Source organism: Schistocerca serialis, chromosome 2 (assembly GCF_023864345.2).
Source record: "Schistocerca serialis cubense isolate TAMUIC-IGC-003099 chromosome 2, iqSchSeri2.2, whole genome shotgun sequence".
NCBI classification, from domain to species: domain Eukaryota; kingdom Metazoa; phylum Arthropoda; class Insecta; order Orthoptera; family Acrididae; genus Schistocerca; species Schistocerca serialis.
Window position 1 is genome coordinate 126,568,385 of NC_064639.1, and position 17,801 is coordinate 126,586,185.

At 43.8% G+C, this 17,801-nt stretch overlaps 1 protein-coding gene across 1 annotated transcript in view; it reads left to right on the top strand.

The window, feature by feature from the left end:
• The window catches only part of LOC126456812 (farnesol dehydrogenase-like), a 54,445-nt gene that overhangs the window by 13,914 nt on the left and 22,730 nt on the right, over window positions 1-17,801 (top strand). The window contains exons 2-3 of the mRNA XM_050092606.1: window positions 2,010-2,172; window positions 15,974-16,103. Coding sequence (XP_049948563.1) covers window positions 2,010-2,172; window positions 15,974-16,103 — 293 coding nt within the window. The remainder of the gene's footprint in view (window positions 1-2,009; window positions 2,173-15,973; window positions 16,104-17,801) is intronic.

The window sequence follows — 17,801 nt, forward strand, 5'->3', positions numbered from 1 at the left end:
AACTGTTCGTATAGTCTGTTCATTAAAGTGCTCACAAAACTAGTCCAACAGGCGACAATGATTTCGGGCCAGTAATCCCACTTTCCGCAAATTCTGTATACACCAAACACCAGACAAAGTTCCTAAGCTCTCTTCCACCAAATCCTAGCGACGTATTTCCGGAGGATGTACAACTTCGATAACTGCTTATAGTATTCACGTCCGACACGACTGATATCTCTTTTTTTTAGTGTCCCATCCCGCAGGTACTTGCCGAAAAATGTCTGAGACTCAGCTCAAACGCATAGCAGTGAAGTCGGCGCGACAAAGAGCGTGCTTGACCCCTGGTGGGACGCAAAGGAGTTGGTTGCTTAGCTACTTAGGCAAAGAGCTGATATCGAGCTTTCGATTCCATATCAAAGCTCCGCGCGGGTCAGAAAGGTTATATACGACTTTTAAAGAAAACAAATTGCAATCATAATAGTCGAAAGGCTTGAAAGGGAAGCAGTGGTTAAGGAGGAGTGAGACAGGGTTGTAGTCTATCCCTGGTGTCACACTGAGTTAACAGTAATGGAAGGCAAGGAAAAATTTTGAGAAGGAATTAAGGTACAGGGAGAAGAGATAAAGAGTCTGAGGCTTGCCTATGACATCGTAATTCTGTCAGAGACAGCAGAGGACATGGAAATGCAGTTGAGTGGAATGGCAGTCTCTTCAAAGGAGGATATAAACAAGAGTAATTGAACGTAGCCGATTTACATTATGCGATGTTGAGAGAATCAGGTAAGATAACGAGACACTGAAGATAGTAGGTGATCTTGGCTATCTGGCCAGCAAAAGTAAGTGACTCTGGCCGAAGTAACGGGGATATAAAACTAGACTGGCAAATGGCAAGAAAAGAGTTTCTGGAGGAAAGAAATTTCTTAATATTGAATAGAAACTTACGTGTTGTGAAGTATTTTGTGAAGGCATTTGTAAGAAAGAGAAATGTGGACGATAAGGAGGTCAGACCAGAAGATTTTGAAATGTGGTGTTACAGAAGAGTGCTGAAGATTAGATGGGCAGATCGCGTAACCCACGAAGAGGTCGTGGATAGAATTGGGTAGAAAAGAAATGTTTGGCACAACTAAACCAGAGGAAAGGATCGGTTGAGAGGACGCAATCTGAGACGTCAAGAAATCGTCGGTTCTGTACTGGGGGGATAAAAGTTGCAGATCGAGACCAAGAGACGAGGTGGCCTGCAGCCGCAGGTTCAGATGACTGTCGGCTGGAGTAGTTCTTCAGAGATGAAGAGACTTGCACACGATAGGGTGGATGGAGAGGTGCCTTAAACTAATGTTCGGACTAAAGACCACAAGAACAATGTGAGCCGACTTCCCAATGAATCGCACAGCCAGTCTTTCTCGAACAGTTACTGCTTCTCTCAGTTTTTTCCATATTCCTATCGATCCTTGAAACGAACCATTCAAAATCTTTTGCTGTGATGTAGATGAATTTACTTATGGTAATGATGATGGTTTACACTGAAGTTTGCCATATAAATTGGTTTCCACGCTGGCATCGGCGATGGAGTAATTCCTTGCTCCACCAGTGGTGTCCTAATTTTGCTTCCATTTTCTTCATGAAATATGTGTACAGCATCATCATGACTGCAATCGTGGACGTAATATCCGGAGGTACGACACAGTACGTCGAATTAGTTGTTAAGCCCTAACTGTTGGTTTATCCTTCCCCTGTTTGTTCCGCGAAAGGTTTCGCTCCGTGTCAATGGAGGAACGAGACAGGCGTCTCTCGAAATATCCTGTATCGCGAAACAGTTATTGTAAACGCACAGCTGGACAATACGTGGTCTGTTTGAGGGTATACAGAACTTGTTGCTTTATCTCCACGGCCCAAAAGGATCACGTAAATAGTCAAAATCTTGCGTAATCGTGAGAACGTTCGCAGTCGCATAAAGAGCAAAGCTTTAATGACTTACTCCTTTCATTATTTTCTTTTCTTGTATACAGTGATGTATTTGTGCCCCATAACAGGAGCTGGCACTCAAGGATGCCCCAGGAAAGCTGCACGCCATTGCCGGGGATGTGAGCGACGAAGCCAGCATCCTGGCTGCCTTCAAGTGGGTCAAGGACAACCTGGGCGGCGTCGACATCCTCGTCAACAACGCTGGTGTATTCCCGAACAGTAGTCTTACAGGTATGAGCAGCATTTTTGGAGTATAGGATGTCGTTTATTTAAGAGCACTTGCAAAATCAACCAACTGAAAAATAATGATGTACTCAGCATCTAGATCTACATCTACACACTTCGCAGTCCACCGTACACTAGTGTATTCCCGAACAATAGTCTTACAGGTATGAGCAGCATTTTTGGAGTATCGTATGTCGTTTACTTAAGAGCACTTGCAAAATCAACCAATTGAAATATAATGATGTACTCAGCATCTAGATCTACATCTACACACTTTGCAGTCCACCATACGGTGCGTTATGGAGGGTACCTTGAACCACTGGTAATTATTCGCTTTCCTGTTCCATTCAGAAGTGGAACAAGAGAGAAACGACTGTCTATACGTTTCCCTACAAGCCACGATTTCTTTTATCTTGTCTCCGACGTCATTTCGCGAGATATATATTGGTGGCCACAGGATCGGTCTGCAGTCTGCCGCAAATGTTAGTTGTGTCAACGTTCCTGGTAGTGCGGTGCCAGTTTGTGCCTCAGTTGACATAAACTCTGCTTGGGCCGCCAAGTTGATAGGTGTGCCAGATCTGTGTACAAATGGTATCACAGTAGCGAGAACTGACACAGTGAAAGTATTCTACAACAAAAGCAGAAACTTTCCAGTAAACACGGGTCCGCAAATGAGCCATTTACGGGATAATGTGAATGTGTGGTTTCGAGGTGCCGCTGACTTCAGAATCAAATGTTGTCCCAGTTAGTATAAATGTATTTGAAATTTAGACTTTTCGTTTATGTACTCTTGCAACACGGCTGAAATTTCACCCACAAAGTAGACTTCAAAACTTGAAGTCTCTCGTATGTTGATCTTTAGCCTATGAGCTAATTCTGTGGAGAATTTTGCGACGTACAATGTTCTACAGAGGTCTCTGCTTGTCAGAAGAAGCTACATCTCCAACGAAAAGGGAAACGAGCTTCAGCGAATCGTCAGTAATGTCGCCCTTATTCAGCGACATTGGTAGGGCGCGTTTCTCCGTTCCTCTGTCTCGGTCGCGGAGTGTGACGAATCGCCTCAAGTCACCCTTTCACCGGACACGAACCCTATGTACAGATCAGCGCCCATGCCCTATGGGGAACTAGTTGGAGTATCCTGCAATAAGTTCCCTGTAAACCATTATTCGCCGGCCGCGGTGGCCAAGCGGTTATAGGCGCTCAGTCCGGAACCACGAGACCGCTGCCTCGGGCATGGATGCGTGTGATGTCCTTAGGTTAGTTAGGTTTAAGTAGTTCTAGGGGACTGATGACGTCAGATGTTAAGTCCCATAGTGCTCAGAGCCATTTGAACCATTTTGAAACCATTAATCGTGTCTGTCAGTATCGCCGTTGCCTGTTGAGAGGTTTGACAAACAACACCCAAATTTACAATGACTTCACTTGGTCAACAGTTCTCTTTTTTATTCCTGGCATATTTTGTTGTTTAAAATATCTATTAATACGTACAGTACATTACTTACATTGATTGTAGCATATCTAATATAAGAATACGTTGGTCCAGGCACAGTCATTGCTTAAAGTTGAGTAATTCTTATACCTGTGAAAATCTGGTGAAGGAAATACACTGTGTGATCCAAAGTATCCGGACACCAGGCTGAAAATGACTTACAAGTTCATGGCGCCCTCCATCGGTAATGCTGGAATTCAATATGGTGTTGGCCCACCCTTAGCCTTTATGACAGCTTCCACTCTCGCAGGCACTACGTTCAGTCAGGTGCTGGAAGGTTTCTTGGGGAATCGCAGCCCATTCTTCGCGGAGTGCTGCACTGAGGAGAGGTATCGGTGTCGGTCGGTGAGGCCTGGCAGGAACTCGGCGTTCCAAAACATCACAAAGGTGTTCATAGGATTCAGGTCATGGCTCCGTGCAGGCTAGTCCATTATAGGGCTGTTATTGTCATGTAACCAATCCGCCCCGGGCGTGCATTATGAACATGTACTTGATCATGTTGAAAGATGCAGTCGCCATTTCCAAATTGATCTTCAACAGTCGGAAGCAAAAAGATGCTTAAAACATCAATGCAGGCCTGTGTTGTGATAGTGTCACGCAAAACAACAAGGGGTGCAGGCCACCTCCATGAAAAACACGACCACACCATAACACTACCGCCTCTGAATTTTACACAGATGACGTTCACAGGGCATTCGCCATATCCATACTGTAGTGTACTACGGTCAGCAGGGAAGAACTAAAAATCAATTTGAGCACACTTATTACAATTTAAAAAAAAAAAAAAAAACTCCTTCTTGGCATACACAAAGTTTTCAATGCAGACCAAACAAAAAAACCACAACTCTGTGGTAGCAAAGCAGATAAGGAAACAAGACAATGGAAGAAAATACTGATCAAACTACTCTACAAAATACAATGTGCTGCTAGAAGGCTACGGAGAGAGAATACAATGCTAGGGCCGGCGTAAATACTGGCCGGAGCTGTTCCTAGCGGTTGGTAAACGCTGCCTATCTGACGCTCTTGGCGAGCTTATAAAGCCAGGTCGGCGGAGTGCAACAGCAGTCATATGAGTTCTGATTGGTGGAACACTGTCACATGTTGTCTGGCGAAGTAGTTCCGTGTTTATTTGGGAAGCATGTTACTGTTTCTGTCCGCTGGCGACGTTTCTCTCCGCACTGCTGAAAGCAGATCAGCAATCCATCTTGCGTGTCGGTTCGGCGGGCCCTCTAACAATAAGGGGCCGCTACGACACACGCCCTGCCATAGCATCGCCACGTTGTGTACGGTGATTCGTCACTCCACACAGCGTTTTTCAATGCCCAATCGTCCAATGTTTACGCACCTTACACCAAGCGAGGTGTCGTTTGGCATTTACCAGCGTGATTTGTGGCTTATAAGCAGCAGCTCGACCATGAAATCCAAGTTTTATCACCTCCCGCCAACTGTCATAGTACTTGCAGTGGATCATGATGCGGTTTGGAATTCCTGTGTGATGGTCTGGGTAGATGTCTGGTTATTACACATTACGACCCTCTTCAACTGTCGTCGGTCTTTGTCAGTCAACAGACGAGGTCGGCCAGTACGCTTTTGTGCTGTACGTGTCCCTTCGGGTTCCATTTCACTATCATATCGGAAACAGCGGACCTATGGATTTTTAGGAGTGTGGAAATCTCGCGTACAGGCGTATGACAAAAGTGACACCCAATCACCTGACCATGTTCGAAGTCCGTGAGATCCACGGAGCGCCCTATTCTGCTCTCTCACGATGTCTAATGACTACTGAGGTCGCTGACATAGAATACCTGGCAGTAGGTGGCAGCACAATGCACATAATATGAAAAAGTATGTTTTTCGGGGTGTCAGGATACTTTTGATCACGTAGTATACTACGCACAGGGCCTTCTGGTTACCGGCGTATTGACACTCGGTGAATGGACAAAAAAACTTTTAATGACTTGTTCGAATTATTTCACTTTTTAATTATGAAAATAGACACAGTTATTCAAAAATCGATTCCTGTTTCTTGGCATACCTTAGACTATGCAACTGTAAATCTGAAAGTTTTTTCTTGGTCTCCGTTGTGCGCAGAGCATACTTTATTCGGCTTCTTGATAGGTGTATAAACTGCTTATCAGTTTAACATTTTAAAAATTGTACTTTATAATGTATTTAAATGACTGCACACGTTTTAACTCGTCGGCTGATGCCGTCAGCGGCATGATAATTTTACTGATGACGCACGACAAACTCTTATAGAACGAGGGCTTAGTTAAGTAGCAGAGTTTAACTTTCCTGCTGGGCAAGATATGCAAAAGACACCCTCAAAGAATAGCTCATTTAACTTGTTTAAAAAAATGTTACTTTTTGTTTTGTTACGAGCTTTTCAGTGCTGAAACTGCTCGTATGTCACTTGCAAGCACGTCAGGGTCTTCAAACCACTAAAATAAGTCGGGATATCAACGCTGACGCAAAAAGAACCGCGTGTGAGTGCATACTATTCATAGCGAAATTACAACTGAATTTACATATTAGCAAAATGCTTTTTGAAGAAAATCAGAAACTCATTCCGGCCAATACTGAACATTGCTATGGTGTTTTAAAAAGTTTGCTTCGCGAAACACAGTTTCTTGTCACGCAGGTGTGCGAAGAGTTAGTTCTCATGAAGCCAGTATTCACTACCTAATGTAAAACAAATTGAATTCGTCATCATGTTATGAATAAGTATTCAAGATTACGTTTTAAATGAGCCTTAAAAAGCAACATACTATTTAGTTATTTCAGAATGTAATCCTGGCGTGTGCCACGCAGAAGTAATATAAATGGGCGTTCGTTTTGTTCAGACAGAAATAATTACCGAAGAATATTTCATTGGTCTTATTCCATCTACAGTTACAACTGTCGAGTGTTTAACCGGCGTTCTCTTGAAGTAGTTGGTAATACGTGAGATTCCTTTGAAAAGCCTGAAGAGTATGATAACGGTTCGAATATGAAATGGAAACATAAGAGTATAAAAAAGAATAGAACACCTTAATAGTCGAACATATTTTATTCCATGTGGGTCTAATTCGTTTAATCTTATCGTGAAAGATGCGGAGCTGCAATAGCTATTCCTGTCAACATTTTTAGTACAGTTCTAGAAGTTTCCAATTTCTTTTCTGCATCTACGGGAATTTTTAAGAAGCATATATGACCGAAAAATTTCTCAGTGGTACCCGTTGGGAAAGTTGAACAAAAGCCGTGGAGCAGTCATAAATAAAGCCACTTTCCTCAGGGGGGGGGGGGGGGAGGGGGTAGGGGGAGATATCGCGAATGATGTTACAAGTGCTTATCAATTTCCTTCAGCATATACGAAGTAAAGATAGAAAGCACATAAAGCGTTTCCTATTCCTAATTCAAAATGACTCATTTAACTGCAAGATGTAGAGGTCTACGTCGATACAAAAACACGTGTCTTGAAAATCCACTGCGACCCACACTTACCTTGTTTCTGATATTTTCGTATAAAATATGAAACACTTTATCTGCTGAGGACAATTCACGTTCTCGCATATTTGAATATCATGCACTCGAATGTGGTTGTTTTACGAACCAGCTTTAAGTGAGTACATCTGAGACTTTTTGAATAATAAAACGGAACAATAACGTAACAAAACTAAATTACACGAAAATTAAACATAAATTTTTGTTTGTTACGAGGATGGATGGAAGGTCACATGTAGAATACATACAAATATCGTTCAGCGGACCATGTTTCTTTCCAGAAATATTACTTACGATAGACTGTGTAGGTGTCCATAAGGTTTATCTGCATAGACAAACGAGATGTATTAATTCATGTAGACGCCAACTGAATGGGTCAAAGATATATTACTTTGTATTACGCTGCATTAATTTAATGTGAAGGGCGGGGAAAAAATTAAAGAAGGTGTACTTTCATTTTTTCACAACATTTTTCTTGTTTTAGTGCTAGAACATAGGTCTTCTGTTGTACGCCGAGGTGTATGGGCGTTTTTTTGTTCTCCGTGTGTCTAACAATTATAAAGTGGATACCTCTACGAGATTCATGTATACTTGCTCCCGTCTATGCGCATCATGAACGACTGCAGCAAGCCTTCGGATGCATGGGAATAATCCTCAAGAAGACGACAGCTGCATCGTCATCGGCATTGTCGTCCTATGAGAGAGAAGAGGTAGTTATCATTAATGGAAATAGTTCAAGACTCATCATTTCAAATTCAAGTTGCAGAAGGGTTGAAAGCAGTGCCTATCGTCATATCCTGCATGATGTTTGTGTAAAAGAAAAAACTTTACCAACTGATAGGCGCTGCTGAGAACTATACTACCACCATACCTTTCTCTCTCCGCAAAATTAATTGTATTTTTATACAAGACAGAAAAATAACCTCATATCCTTGCAAATACCTGAAACATTATTTAATGAGTGGGGAAATAATGGGCTACGCGACATGGATGCTCAAATAACCAAAGGGATATTACATGTTTAGCACGCCTTGTTCTAACCAAGACGTGACTTCGAACAGCTAGCATAACTCTCTCTCTTCTCCTTGTTGGCATAGTGACGACGACGTATGCTCCATAACAGTTCATAGTTCAAGTATGTTTCTAAAAATATATGTATATTGTCCCAACTCTATTTTACGCAAGCAGTCGCTTTTGGCTGCTCTTCTTCAGGTACTGAAGACATTTTGCAATGAAAGTATACGACACTTCCTGTAATGGCTGCCACTAGACCATGTGTCCGTGTTACTACTGCCCCTCTGACGTCTGCTAATCTCAAAACTACTTGAATTTGCTGGCTGTCAATAGCCTACTGGACGGCGAAGGCGAAGTACCACTCCACACGCGGACAATGGAGGGATAATTGAGGCGTTGTTATCAAAAAGGGGATATGTCACTCAATTGATGTTCTGAGATATGTTGGAAAAACCGTATAATTCTGAATAGCCTTTTTACCAAACCTTATAGTTAGTCCCAAAGACTCGTGAGGAAGAATGCAATGCTATACCAACAATCTGTAGTCATAGGATGAAGGCAACTAATAGAAAATGGAATTAAAAAATGACTGACATATCCAGTTTTTGATTTAAACAACAGTCGTTGTACTGAAATATTGACTTAAGCGGCACAGTGTCTCCACTCGGCGTTTTGATATGCCATGGAGGGCAATAATTAAGCTTTCTTGCATAGCATAGTTTCCTTGAAGCCAACTTTAACCTGCAGATACAAGTGAATTAGTATCATAAAACAAAAATCTACATAATCGTAATACTGTAACTCTATTAAATATATGCTTTAAATAATGCCTTAAAGATTTTACAAAACGTGGATCAAAGATGTACATTATTCGGGAACGAAATGGTTAATAAAGTAATATTACAGTGGTCGCGCCAGTTACCTTATAATAATAATTTGCTGTCCTTCCACGATTGGTAATGGAATTTGCGCGTGGTCTCCTTGCTTTTGGAAAGATGGGAAGAATGTAAGCACTCAATTACCCATACTGTCCATCTTTGTTGGGCATATTGTTGTATTATGTCAACAATAGTTCCTTCTGAGCAAATGAGAACTTCTCAAAACATATACGCCGGCATGTGTAAACAGGTATTAGCGTATTATTAACCTATATACTCGGCGAATAACATATTTTCACCGATTTCATATATTACAACACAAACATAAATTTCGACTTTGTTTTCATGAAAGGAATTTATATTCACACTTTAGTACAATGTTTATACACAACTTGCTTCTGCTACAGCATATTACATTGTATTGTTGTTTTGTTGTGGTCTTCAGTCCCGAGAATGGTTTGATGCAGCTCTCCATGCTACTCCATCCTGTGCAAGCTTCTTCATCTCCCAGTACTTACTGCAACCTACATCCTTCTGAATCTGCTTAGTGTATTCATCTCTTGGTCTCCCTCTACGATTTTTACCCTCCACGCTGCCCTCCAATACTAAATTGGTGATCCCTTGATGCCTCAGAACATGTCCTACCAACCAGTCCCTTCTTCTTGTCAAGTTGTGCCACAAATTCCTCCCCCATTCTACTCAATACCTCCTCATTAGTTATGTGAGCTACCCATCTACTCTTCACCATTCTTCTGTAGCACCACATTTCGAAAGCTTCTATTCTCTTCTTTTCCAAACTATTTATCGTCCATGTATCACTTCCATACATGGCTACACTCCATACAAAGAGTTTCATAAACGACTTCCTGACACTTAAATCTATACTCGATGTTAACAAATTTCTCTTCTTCAGAAACGCTTTCCTTGCCATTGCCAGTCTGCATCTTATATCCTCTCTACTTCGACCATCATCAGTTATTTTGCTCCCAAATAGCAAAACTCCTTTACTACTTTAAGTGTCTCATTTCCTAATCTAATTCCCTCAGCATCACCCGACTTAATTCGACTACATTCCATTACCTTCGTTTTGTTTTGTTGACGTTCCTCTTATATCCTCGTTTCAAGACACTGGCAATTCCGTTCAACTGTTCCATATTACATTATGTAGAGATAATTCAAACAATGAACATTGTATGACTATTTACCTGCAATCTGCACCTGTTTCCCTCCTAGGAACAATGTTTCCTTTCCGGTTGGTATGCTCCAAATCCTTCACCTTCTTTTATTTAATCACATTCCTCTTCCACAGTTCGTGGCGTCTTTTTTTCCTTCTAAATTCATGTAAATCGTCTTCGGGCTGGTCTGACGGTTCCGTCACCGAAGTCATTCGGAAATCTCACAGCTGATTACTGCAAACCGCTGCAGTGCTGCTCTTACGCCTCACGTTCTTTCGTGGAATATAGGGACTTGTATCTGTGACAAGTCCTCTTTCTGCACAAAACGTAATTTCAGCACTGATTCTGACAGGGAAAAATCGCTCAACAGATGCCGAATCGTGTGGAAATACCAACTACAGTATTACAGTATTACAGTATTACAGTTTCTGATCTCAACGCCGCAATTACTAGTACACAGTATTGGCTGGTACTGCTGGCCGCCACTGCTGTCCCTGTATGGAAAGGGCTTAGCGTACCCGTTCGTCGTGCGTCCCACATTGATTTCTGCGGTTGTTTTACGCAGTGCTGCTTTTCTGTTAGCACTGACAACCCTATGCAAACACTGCTGCGCTCAGCCATTAAGTAAAGGCCGCCGGCCACTGATTTGTCCATAGTGAGAGGTAATGCCTGAAATTTGGTATCTCGGCACGTTCCCGACGCTGTGGCTCTCGAAATATTGAACTCGCCAACGATTTCCGAATTGGAATGTCCCTACCATTCCGCGTAATCACGCCGGAAACCTTTTGTCTTGAATCACCTGTGTACAAATGACAGTTCCGCCAATACACTGCCTGTCCTTTGTATACGTGATACTACTGCCAACTGTATGTATGCACATAGCTATCCAATGACTTTTCTCACCTCTCCGTATCAGTTACGTCCCCTCCCATCCTCAGCTGTTATGGAGATCGTGCTGGCGCAGGAAAAGAGCACACACGCTGATGACCGAATTGACTTAAGAGAGAACTGTGTGCGTGGGCACAGTGTCTTACTGGGAACACAACTACCTGACGTTATAGGAATAGCAACAGCATGACTTGAATGATCCTTTCAATGTGCCCTGAGCTGTTAAGCTTTCCCTGAACAAGCACTGGGTTATTGGACGTTACGGATTTCCCGCTCATGATTCCCAGACTTGGCCCTGTATAATGAAATTTTCACTCTACAGCGGAGTGTGCGCTGATATGAAACTTCCTGTCAGATTAAAACTGTGTGCCGGACCGAGACTCGAACTCGAGACCTTTGCCTTTCGCGGCCAAGTGCTCTACCAACTGAGCTACCCAAGCACGATTCACGCACCGTCCTCACAGCTTTAATTCCGCCAGTACCTCGTCTCCTACCTTCCAAACTTTACAGAAGCTCTCCTGCGAACCATGCAGAACTAGCATCCCTGGAAGAAAGGATATTGCGGAGACATGGCTTGCCACAGCCTGGGGGGTGTTTCGAGAATGAAATTTTCACTCCACAGCGGAGTGTTCGCTGAGCACTTGCCCGCGGAGGGCAAAGGTCCCGAGTTCGAGTCTCGGTCCGGCACACAGTTTTAATTTGGTCCTGTATGTTTTTGCCTTGTGCTCTTTTAGAATAGGATAAAGCCATTGCACCGCAGGTAACACCAGTTTGTCGACAAGAAGCATAAACAGTAGTCACACCGCAGCCACACAGACAATCAACGCTGAGACAGTAGAAAAATATAGCCTGGACAGGTGGCGTATCACTTTCCATCCTTCATAGACAAGGGACAGACATGGAACTCCAGATTTACGTAAATGCTAAGCAGGTCATATGAAGGCAGCCAGCACCTCCACTCTCATGTACATCCTGGAGTCGAAGACACAAGGAATCAGACTATTTGAATGGCGTCAAGAAATTACCGAATCCAGCAACTGCCACTATGGACTCAGCCTTCTGCAGCATCTACTTGTTCCAGAGGACTCCATGTAAGCCGAAAATTGTCTCTGATGCTGATATCAACCGTGAACATTACTTTATATAGCCTACGTGACATACAGGGTGAGGTGTCTTTTCACCTCAAAAGTAATTTTTCACTTGTTAATCATATATTTAACAGATAGTGACCAGACACATATTAAATGAAGACCAACGAGTTTTGGTAACTTCATAAATCACCCACATAAAGGATTTTACTTTTGTATTGAACGACCAGGGAACCACGACACCAGTCACGAAACGACACCGGCAGCGAGCGATTATGTGGTTTTCTAAGTCCAGTTTTAGGCAAAAAACTGCTAATGGTCGCAAATGACACACTGCATACAACACTGTCCCTAATCTCCAATGAAGTTACTTGTTTAGTTACCATGTAGGAACTGAAGTCAAATCTGATAGTTCAAAATGGTTCAAATGGCTCTGAGCATTATGGGACTTAACATCTGCGGTCATCAGTCTCCTAGACTTAGAACTACTTAAACCTAAGTAACCTAAGGACATCACACACATCCATGCCCGAGGCAGGATTCGAACCTGCGACCTCATCAGCAGCGCGGTTCCGTACTGAAGCGCCTAGAACCGCTCGGCCACACTGTCCAGCTCTGAGAGTTCATTAAACACTGATGAGCCAAAACATTGCGACCACATGCTTAATAGCTTCTTTGTCCGTCTTTAGAACGAAATACGTCACTGAGTGTGCGTATCGCGGATCCGACAGTTTGTTGGTGGCTTTGTGGAGGTGTGTGACATTAGATGTCTACGTACAGGTCATGTAATTCTCGCAAATAACGGGCCCCTGATTTGCGCACGTGGTGGTGATACCCGATAGCGACCCAGATAGTTTCCATAGTATTTGCATCAGGCGAATTTGGTCGACGAGACATCAACGTGAGTTCACTATAATATTCCTCAAACCACTGTAGCACGATTCCTGCCCCGAGACACGGACACTGCTGAAAGATGACATCGCCGACGGGGGAAGACATCAACAATGAAGGGATATAACGGTTTTGCAGCTGTCAGCATGTGTTCCATTACCATCGCAGGTCCCATGCAAGACCAGGAGAATGTCTCCCAAAGCATAATACCGCTCCCACCAGCCTGCGTCTGTGGCGCACTGCACCTCGATGACGACGTTTGTGGAGACGACCAGCGACCTAATATAGCAAAAAAGTTACTCGCCCGAAGAGAAGACATGCTTCCACTGATCGACGGTGGAATACCGATGGTCCCGTTCCCACTGCAATCACAATCGACGATGTCGTTTTGGGTCAACGTGTGAACACTTACGAGAGGTCTGCTGCGGAGCGCCATGTTCAATAATCTACGATGAACAGTGTGCTCCAAAACACCTGTGCGTGCACCAGCATTGTGTTCGTTCGGCAGAAATGCCTCAGATCTCCATCTAGCCTATTTTCCAGAGTAAACAAGTCCCCGAACCCCACGTTCTATCAAGAGTCGTGGACGTCTAATCATTTAGCGCCTAGTGATAGCTTCACTGTCCTTCTACATCTTTCCGTAGATGCTCACACAGCAGTAGCACGTGGACATTCGATCAGATTCGCCGTTTTCGAGATACTTGTTCACAGGCTCTGCGTAATAATAATCTGTCCATATTTTCGCTAGCGTGATCTCCCGTCATTGTCTGCTCCCCTTACATTCTTTTGTTACAGCGTCACGGGCGAGCATTGCCACCAGGCGGCGTCCAACGGCGTGACAGGCAGTGGTCATAATACTTTGTCTTACCGCTGTAATTGTTTTAACTAATTTTGGGTGCGCCTAAAAGTTCGATCCTTGTTGGAGCAACATTTATCTAAGTGTTTGTGAGGAAGGATAATCGTTAGTGGTGATAAGAATGATATGAAATTATCTCTGATGGTGGAAGAGGTGATAACAACGGAAATCACTAACGAAGTATATCACAGCTTTCAGTGTCAGCTGGAGAGCAGCAGCAGGAGTTATCACTGCCGAGAACAGTGACGATCTTGTGCCTTTTTCTACAAAGTGGCTGGAGATTGTCTGAACTTCAGGTGCAAATCTTTCTGGACAAACGAGAAAAATAAATGCGTAAAGAAGGGAAACGACAGAAATACGGTTTCTTGTCTTCCATCGACTGTCCACACTAGGCACTTAAAACGTAGTGTTGTCTTTCTTTCCTCTCATGGGCCACTTTCTGAGAACAGAGACTTCCAGATCGAAGTGAGAACTAGGAATGGCAGCAATCTGAGATTGAACGTGCGTGGAAAAAGACCTACATAATGTGAGAGTGTCTTGTACTGTGTCATTATTTTCAAAAACTCGGTGTGTCATTGTTTTCAAAAGCTGTTCTTCTGATAAATAATAATCATCTTCAGATCCCTCAAGAATTATTTAAACACGAATTTCCAATAGCTTCGCAGCCCATGAAACTTGAGACGATCTTCAGTAAAGTGGAATCATTGGACCAATGACTGTGATCAAGGGACACAACTATAGATGACGCAAGGTGTGTGGAAAGAACATTTGTGAGGTGTGCGTGGAGTGTACATGTTGACCTGCAATGTCCACATGAATTGTCTGGCTGTTACAGCCACTCCACAGCATTTTTTTCGGTAGTAATGGCGAGTGGAATGGCAATCCCACCACTGGTATAGTGCAAAACAAGAAACACTCTCATACTGCGACGTTCATCCTGTTATCCTGTCTTACTACGATGCCTGCAAAAGAATTAACTGGTAGCCAAGATCGCAGGAATTCTTTTTATTCCATGATTACCGCTTTCGGCGAAACTAAAACCACCATCATCGGATCCAGGGAGGACAGAAAACACTATAAAAGTGGGCTTGGATTATACTTATATAACATGTGTACATACAAATTTAGTCACATACCTTTGGACACATACTGGTTACAATATCAAGGCAAACAATGGTGATATTAACAGTTGCCTATAACACCCAGGACTTACAAAATTGTCGCAAGGCCTGCGTGTTATTGGCAACTATTAGTATCACCATTGTTTGCTTTGATGTTGTAACCTGAATGTGTCCTAAGATCCGATGATGGCGGCTTTCGTTTCGTCGAAACCGGTAATCATGGAATACAAAGAATTACTGCGGTCTTGGCTACCAGTTTATTGTTTTACAAGCATCTAGGTTGCTCCCACATGAGCACAATGTGCTCCCTACAAAATTACTACGATGCCACCTTACATCGCCGGGTTCCTGGGTTCGATTCCCGGTGGGGTCAGGGATTTTCAATGCCTCGTGATGACTGGGTGTTGTGTGATCTCCTTAGGTTAGTTAGGTTTAAGTAGTTCTAAGTTCTAGGGGACTGATGACCATAGATGTTATGTCCCATAGTGCTCAGATCCATCTGAACCACCTTACATCGTACTGACGGAGACCGTAGTCCGTCTATACGTGTGAAACACACTGGTCGATCAACATATCGATCCTGGCTTCTTGATTGTGCTGCATCCTGCAAACCACCTTACGAAGTGTGTCGAAGTGTGGTTGAGAACACTTTGGGTATCTCTACCATTTGCCCGACTTGATGTTCCTTTCGCAGATGGCGCACAGGAAGAACAAAGTCTGTGAGCCTCTGTATCGTTGAAATTTCTCCTCATAGGCAGTTGACAAGATTTATGTGGCAGGAAGTACCCTTCTTTGCACCTACACTCTCCGGATGTTAATAGCAAGCTTGTCTTTTAACGTCCGCCACAGCCGTTGCATGAGCTAGTTGATATGGCAAAACTTTTAAGCTAGTACAGTACAATTTCTTTTCTTTGTGCTGACCAGAGGCCAAGACGGAAACCTGGAAGCGCATCCTGGACGTGAACGTGCTGGGTCTGAGCATCTGCACCAGGGAGGCCGTGCAGGACATGCTGAGCAGGGGCGTCGACGACGGCTTCATCATCCACATCAACAGGTGGGCTTGTGATACGTCTTGCGACACAAATGTACTCTTATTTCTATTATGTTACGTATATATGTTATTTCTGAAGTTTTCAGTCTAAAATACATAGTTCTGGCACAGATTTCCGATCGTGAAGAAAACGTTTGAAGGAGTTTCTCACCCCTACTGGAAGGAAAAGCAGAAGCAATCATGGTCGATGCTTAAAAAAAAAAAAAAAAAAAAAAAAAAAAAAAAAAAAAAAAAAAAAACTAGTTGAGAAAACCGTCCCGAAACACCTATGCTACAAAACGCCAGTTTCCTGCGCAGGTACCCCGACATCAATATGGGAAATGATCACCATGCACACGTACACAGGCCGCAAAACGGGTTGGCATACTTTGGATCAGGTGGTCGAGCAGCTTCTGGAGTATAGCCTCCCATTCTTGCACCAGTGCCAGTCGGAGCTTCTGAAATGTCGTAGAGGTTTGAAGACGTGCAGCGATACGTCGACCGAAAGGATCCCAGACGTGCTCGATTGGGTTTGGGTCTGGAGAACAGGCAAGCCACTCCATTCGCCTCATATCTGCTCCACGATGGCAGCTCGGTGGGGCCGTGCGTTATCATCCATCAGGCGGAAGGTGGGACCCACTGCACCCCTGAAAAGGCGGAGATACTGGTGCAAAATGACGTCCCAATACGCCTGATCTCTTACAGTTCCTCTGTCAAAGACATGCAGGGGTGTACGTGCACCCACACCATCAAACCACGACGTCCATACAGGTCCCTTTCAAGGACATTAAAGGATTGGTATCTGGTTCCTGGTTCACGCCAGATGAAAACCTGGCGAGAATCTCTGTTCAGACTATACCTGGACACCCCCGTGAACATAACGTGGGGCCACTGTTCCATTGACCATGTACTTTTTCTTGACGCCAGGCTTTACGGGCTCTCCTGTGACCAGGGCTCAGTGGAATGCACCTTGAAGGTCTCCGGGCGAATAAACCATGACTGTTCAGTCGTCTGTAGACTGTGTGTCTGGAGACAGCTGTTCTAGTGGTAGCGGCAAGGTCTTGAGCAAAGCTACCTGCAGTACTCCGTGGCCGACTGCGGGCACTGGTGGTGGACGTCCCGTACTATAGCGCCTGGACACTTTTCCTGTCTGCTGGAATCGTTGCCATAATCTTGAGATCACACTTTGTGGCACACGGAGGGCCCGATCAACGACCTGCTGTGTTTGACGAGCCTCCAGTCGCCTTAGTATTCTACCCGTCATAACGTCATCAGTATGTGTTCTTTGAGCCATTTCCAACACATAGTCCTCATTAAGACGTCTTAAAACGACTGCACACTTACTCGCTGCACCATACTCTGACATGCTCCAACACAGCTGTTCGTATGTGGACTGTTGCCAGCGCCACCGTGCGACGACTGCAGGTCAAATGCGCCGCATGGTCATAACCAGAGGTGATTTAAACCCGCAAACCGACCACCAGAGCGTTGTTTCACCATGTATCGGCATTATCCTTAATTTATGAGCAAGAGTGTATTTAGTTTTTTGAGGCGACAGTCATTAATAAGGTTTAAAATACACTGAGGTGACCAGTAGCATGGGATACCTCCTGACGTCATTTTCCTGGCGTAGTGTAGCAACTCGACGTGGTATGGTCTCGACAGGTCGTTGGAAGCCCCTTGCAGAGATATTGATCAACATTGCCTCTATACCAATCTATA